The 7,338-nt window shown below is 34.2% G+C and overlaps 1 protein-coding gene across 1 annotated transcript; it reads right to left on the reverse strand.

Moving 5' to 3' along the window:
• On the reverse strand, window positions 1–1,242 carry LOC106448410. Its single transcript, XM_013890297.1, has 3 exons — window positions 1,187–1,242; window positions 389–1,121; window positions 1–276 (listed from the first exon to the last, which is right to left on the reverse strand). Exons 1-3 carry the CDS (start codon window positions 1,240–1,242, stop codon window positions 1–3), a joined length of 1,065 nt encoding a protein of 354 aa, XP_013745751.1.
• Window positions 1,243–7,338: the final 6,096 nt, after the last annotated feature.

The raw sequence follows: 7,338 nt of genomic DNA on the forward strand, positions 1-7,338 counted from the left end.
TTAACCCTCAATGTTGTTCACTTCATTCTTTGTCTTAACTTTCTTCTGCTTCTTAGTGGGTGGCTCAGCTTCTGACGAAACTCCACCCTTCATTTTCTTCTTCTTCTCATTCCCCTTCCCCTGCGCATTCCCCTGGACTTTCCAAAAACCTTTCACAAATCTACCTGCATGTATGTTTGTTATCAAGCTAACGAGTTGTGGGTCGTCAGGTTCACCCGGCCATTTAGGAAACATCTCTTCAATTGAGTCCTTCAAAACCATTCTCCTCACACGCACCTGCAACACCAGGTTATAATTAAACTCAGCCACCAAAATAACCCATAACTCAGCCATCAAATATAATAAATCAGCCATAAAAAAAAACTAAAAACTCAGCGTTAAACCTTACCTCGCCATGTTCTTTGATTTCGGCAGCCAACAAGTTATCAAAACTTGCACGTGTACGCTTTCCACCCCATCGCAAAAGCGGAACATCTTCATTATTCACCACTCTCCCAAAACTCTCACCGACGCAGGCGACGGATTCATACGCCCAAATCAATAACGCGACGGTCATGCCACTTATTGTGTATGACCCTCCTTCTGGAGCCAACGTTTTAATAGAGTCAATGAGAACTTTGTATGCAGTCCGACCCCATGGATACGACCCCATGGCTTCATCGTCGAATACCCTTATTGCACTTTCAAAAGGTATCCTTGAATTGTGATGCAAACAATAGACTCCCATGGCTTGAAGAAGTAGCAGCCCCAACCACTTACGCTTTTCAAAACTCCAAAGCGGACAGAACGCTAATGCTTCCCTCAGTTCATCTAACTTGGGTCCCATCCCAAGCGGCACCTTCAACTCCTCCCAAAATTCTTTGTATTGATCAGGTTCAAAACTTTCTGTTGGCAATGGGCATGTGTTTAACCCAGTGATCTCACCAAACTCGAGCAAGCTAAACCTTATAGCCTCATCAACCACGAGACACCATATCTCCTTCTTATGTACTCGCAGCTGTCTACATAGTAAATAGTGTACGATCCTACCAGACCATATGCTTTCGCGTCCAGCTAGCCTAGCAACTACTCCAATGGGAGAGTTCACCAGTTCTTCCCACACATCAAGTCCTATTGTTTCTCTAATGTGGGGGAAATTTCCTAGACGGAAATTGTGATTAATATCTTTTTTTCTAGGTTAGAAGACCCTTCAGGGTAAAGTCTTGGAGGGAAATCCCGTGATTTAATTTCAGCAACATCCATCTGATCATATAACCCAAAAATAAACCAGCCACAAGATAACAATAACACAGCCATAACATAACAATAACTCAACAAAATAAAAATAACTCAGCAACAACATAACAATAACTAAGCCATAACATAACAATTCCTCAGTCACGACATAGCGATAACTCAGCCATAACATAACAATTACTCAGTCATAACATAGCCCTAACTCAGTCGCAACAAAACCCTAACTCAGACGCAACAAAACCCTCAACCATATCACAGCCGCAACATAACCCTATCTCAGTCGCAACAAAATATATAACTAAGATGAAATATAATATATAACTGACCCACAAACTCAACCAAAACACAATATATAACGTCGCGACATCCTACAGGAAAAGACAAACTCGTAGATAAGAATGCGGCGAAGACGATTTCGTACAAACGATTGAAGACGACGATTTCGGGAAAAACGATATCAGAGAAGACACAGTATCAACGACAGAGAGATAGTTCGAGGAAGACGAAGTACACGACAATGTTCTTCGTTTCTTTTTTTTAACCCCTATGTAGTTGTGGAGAAGGAGACGGTTTGATTCTATTTTGCTTATGTGGATTGTTAATTACTGATGTGGATTTTGTGTTTAAAAATAATTTCAATTAAAAAAAAACTAACCAAACGCCCTTATTGTCATTTACTAGGTGTATCCAAACATTATAGTAATTTAAAAAAGATGTATAATACTCTAGTAATAAACCAACTTTTCTTATATATTCTAGTAATTTTCTCTATCTATATATACCAAATTTTGTACTTGTTGACATTATCTTTTTTTTATAGGAAATTTTTTTTTTCAATCCAACGGTCATAATTTTTTGTTTTTATGATCTAAGGGATATAAAATATTCTTGCTATAAATGTTGATCTCACCAAGAAAATTATATTTGGCAGCTCTTTCCTGAACAGTTATATATTTAAACAATACATCTTTTATAATGTAACAAACATATAATTTCATAATTTTTACATATTTAAAAAAAAATTAAAATGTTACAATCCGATAGTCATAATTGTCTGTTTTATTATCTAAAAGTCTTTATATTATCTTGGTTTAGATGGTTTAAGTCTTGTCCCAACTCCTTTCTGAAGAGATTCCTTTTCAAACAACACACATCTTATAACGCAGCAAAATATGTACAAAACATCTCTACCGACATACGTTATGTCTACTTTTCTGCTCCCATTGGAGATTTGTGAAAACCTTGCCAGTGCCATTGCACAGTTCTGGTGGAGTTCAAATCCACCAAAAAGAGGGATACACTGGGCGAAGTGGGAGAAAGTATGTTTACCAAGAGTGGAGGGTGGAATTGGTTTTCGTATGATCCATGAGTTCAATCTGGCCCTATTGGCGAAATAACTATGGAGGCTACTTCAGTTCCCTGATTCTCTGGTTGCACGGGTATTGAATGGAAGATACTATAGATTGAGTTCTCCACTAAGAGTGAATACTGCTACCAGCCCATCCTATGTGTGGAAGAGCATTACTGCAGCAAGGAAGTTGTTATTATTAGGGATCAGACAGAAGATACATTCAGGGTACGAAGTCAAGGTGTGGGAGGATCCCTAGATTCCAACGACCCCTACGAGACCAGCTATCTCCATAGCGCCAGCCATGCACCCTAATATGAGAGTCAGCGATCTCATTGATCAGGTATCGAAGGAGTGGGATGTTGGTCTACTGGAGAATTATGTTAGTCCTGAGGACATACCTCTCATAAGGAGTTTAACCATAAGCTCAACTCATAGTCGAGATACTTTCTGCTGGAACTACACAAAGAATGGTCAATACACGATTAAATCTGGATATTGGGTGGCACATAATGTATTAAAACCAGCGGTAGAGAAGGAAGTTGTATAAATCTGGAACCATAAGCTCAACTCATCGTCGAGATACTTTCTGCTGGAACTACACAAAGAATGGCCAATACACAGTAAATCTGGATATTGGGTGGCACAGAATGTATTAAAACCAGCGGTAGAGAAGGAAGTTGTAGAGCCAAGCATCACAAGGCTCCAAGCCTCTGCCTGGAAGGTAAAGGCGCCGAAGAAGATATGTCATCTTATATGGCAACTGGTGACTGGTCATGTGGCAGTAAGGAGGAACTTAACAAGACGCAATATGAAGTGTGACAATTACTGTCCAAGATGCGGAGAATTAGAGGAAATTGTGACCCATGCATTTTTTGAATGTCCGCCAGCTCTTCAATTTTGGTCATTATCATCGACTCCAACAAGCCCATATATATTTCCGGTATCAAGCGTCTACACAAATATGGATTATCTGTTTTGGAGGAAGAATAGCATCATCGAGAGCCAGAACAAGACAGGGATCCCTATCCCTGAATATTATGGTATATTTGGAAGGCTAGGAATGACAAACTCTTCAGGGGAATAGATAGAGATCCTTTGGAGCTAGTTCGACATGCAGAGAGTGAATGCCAAGCCTTGTTTGATGCTAACGATGCGGTACAACCAGTGGTACAACCAGTGGTTCAAGATAATATCCATGAGGTATCCCAAGTCATACGTTTGGGTAATATTTGCTTGTTAGATGGATCTTGGACATCTTATGCTCACTTTAGTGGATGCGGCTGGGTATGGATGGACAGAGCTGGGAACATTCAACTTATGGGAACAAAGAATTTCACTCGACGCGAATCAGCTTTGCATTCGGAAGTAGAAGCACTGCGGTGGACGATGGAAAATATGCTTCAACACTCAACATGCCAGAGCTTCGGGACAGACTACAAGAAGCCGATTGCAATGATAAAGAACCCCCAGGCTTGGCCAAGCTTTGCGACAGAATTGGAGAGGATAGAGACGTTACAGATATGCTTCCCGGACTTCAACATCATTCATGTTCCACGGGCGCGCAATCAGACTTCAGATTTTTTAGCTAGGACTGCAAGATCCTTCCATAAGAAGTTATTTTTTATTGGTTGTTCTATTCCGGTTTGGTTACCCAGACCACCTCAAGTTTGAGTTATAGAATGGTCTTTCGACGTAAAAAAAAAAAAAAAAAACATCTCTTCTGAGATTCTAGATATTAATATTTGAGGAAGAAACAAATAACCTTGAGACATTCATGTCTCATCATAGTCTTATTTGTTTATGTACCATCATATTGTGGAAGAAAAATATTGAAGGAAAATATTAATGTCTAACTTGTTTCTTCTCAGCGTCATAGTCTACGACAGAATATGTCCAGGCTAAATGACATAATAATATAATATATTATATATATCACAATTCTGTCTTGATAGCAACAGAATTAAGCAAGGTTCCTTCAGCAAAGAGTAAATAAAAACAATACGTAGTAGAAACTAGACTTTGTATATAGCGTCTCACAGAGCTTTGACAATCGGTTGTTTTCATGTATATATCGATAAATATTTTAAATAAATTTAAAATAACTAAATCAATTTTTTATCTAAAAAAGAAACTAAAAACTAGAAATTTTGAAAAACATTTTTTTGGTGAAATTAGATTTTTTTAAATCTAATTTTAGAAAATACATAGCTTAAATTATATATGTTTTAATTTTTGATTCATCTATAAATATACGAGAAATTACCACAAATATCATATGCATAGTATCAAATTTCATGTTTACACTAACCAATTTTACCCTCACTTTTAATGAAAGACAAAAAACATTTATATCCTAAGGTTAACTAATCAAGACTTAGGGTTTAGAGTTGAGAGGTGAGATATTATTTTTCGAATATGAAATTTAGGATTCTAATAAATACATAAATAAATACTAAAAAAATAGAAATTTTTTTTAAAAAAATGTTTCAAACATAATTTTCCATTTTCAAAAACAAATTTTAGAAAAAACAAATTTTTAAAAAAAAAATCAGAAAAAAATTTATAAAAAAATACGAATTTGAAAAAGTATAATTCGAACAAGGGTATAATAGTCTTTTGCCACTTAACGAAGAAGATATTTTTGAAATATTATTTTAGTGGTGGTAAAGATAAATAATGGTACCATGAAAATGGTAAACATGAAATTCCCCCTAAATATACTCTTGTGTCTTTGTAATTTTGAAACACCTTTAGTTTATTATCTAAGACATGAGTCTGTAATGCTGATGACAAAAAAAAAAAAAAAAAAAGATGAAAATTGATTTTTAGCCTTAGCTTATTGGACTTGTTATGCTCACAGTTTTTCTGTTCGGTTTGTATTTATATTTACCATTTTAGTATTATATTCAATAATAATTTAAAATTAAAGTTATTCTGATACTTATTATTTTATACACTGATATAATTTGTATATCGAATTCTATAATGTTACGTTTAGCAATTTTTCAAGAATAATCAATAATGAAGAAATAATATGTTTATACTTTAAGTTTTTTTTTCCTACAAATATGCAAAAAAAATCTCTCTAAGCTTATAAAGTTTACCAAAAACATTAGTTGCTATTTTAAATACAAAGACTAAAGTTATGTTTTAACTATTATAATAACAAGAGTAATGGAGATTGTTGAGAAAAGAGAACTACCACCTTGTATTGAGGCATACGGAGGGAAAAAAATGTGAAACTACGGATTGTAAATCTGAATATGCCAGGAAAAGGAAAGGGGTTGCTCATTGCGTTATTGGCGGCCCATGATTTGGCAAAAAACTAAAACAACGAGATGCTTTTATCAAAAGAATAAAAGGAATACTTGTTCACCCTGATTTTTTTTATCAACATTGAAAATCAAATAATATTTATAATAATAAACACCTTTATCAAAGGAAAAAATAATATTAAACCATCATTATCGATGAAACCCTTTTTGGGTTCCTTGAAATTTTTTTTTTTTTTTGTGTTTTCGCTGATTTAAAAAAAAATTAAAAAGAAAACCAATCGCGGGCCGCCACGTGTTAGTAAGGCCCGCGAACAGTTCAAGAACACGTGTCAGTAGAGCCCGCAAACAGTTCAAGAAACAGATCAAAGTCGGTTCTTAACTCACCCCTTTTGTGACCTACTCTTAGCAAATTTGTGGGGGCCACTACCTCTTTTAGTGTAAAAACCCTCTAAAAATTAGAGATAATTATGCCCTTATTAATTGTTATTACTGTTTGTGACATGATAAAATGTATTAGGTTATCCAATATAAATAAAAATAACAAATATTGATATGTCGACCGGTTTTTGCCTTTTTCTTCACTAGAGTGAATTAAAAATATTATTTTATAGTTAGTGTTTAATTTCATATAAAGTTGAAAGAAAAAATAAAATAAATTTATTTTTAACAGTGTAGGAATCTTACAGATAATAAATAATTTTACTGTGTTTTTCTTATTGAATTAATTTATATTTTGGTTTTTCATGAAGTTTGAACTTAAAATTACTGGTGAATATCCAACAAGAAACTAATGAAATCCCAACGGAATTACACAATCATATTTCATCATATGAAGCGTAAATTTTTGAGAAATTAATTGTTTGAAATACACTAAATTGGATGCAACTATTCAAAAATACAATTTATAAAAATATTATAACATTTGGATTTAGAAAAGTTTACTGATTATTGTTTAGGAATTAGTATTTAAGGGGTAAGATTGAATTTGTAAACTTTTATAAATTATTCTTAAACATTTATAAATAAAAGTTAATTTTGTTTTTTCATAATAAACTTAAGGTATTTATTAAAATGATTATCATTTAAATGTAAATTTGAAAAGTAATATCATAAAAGTAATATCAAATTTAAGGTAAAGTTAGAATTTCCTCTAAATTTTTAATAGTGTATATATGAAAACTCGAGGAGGAAACTTCAAATGAAGTCGTAGAAGAAGATCTAATATCAAATGGGCTCTTTCTATATAGCCCAAATACGTTCATAGTTTGACTTTTTTTGAATATATAAAACTCTAGGAGGAAACTTCAAATTTATCAGGAACTGAAAAAGTTCATCAGTAAATCAAATCAATTTCTAAAGAAAGCTCCGTCTCTCGTTAACAATTTGGAACTAACCCTTCGAACCCCTTGCCTAAAAGAAACACGAACCAGAACAGAAAACCTAAAAAACAGAATCTCTCAGACAGCAAAAACAGAG

Source organism: Brassica napus, chromosome C4, assembly GCF_020379485.1.
Source record: "Brassica napus cultivar Da-Ae chromosome C4, Da-Ae, whole genome shotgun sequence".
NCBI classification, from domain to species: Eukaryota; Viridiplantae; Streptophyta; class Magnoliopsida; order Brassicales; family Brassicaceae; genus Brassica; species Brassica napus.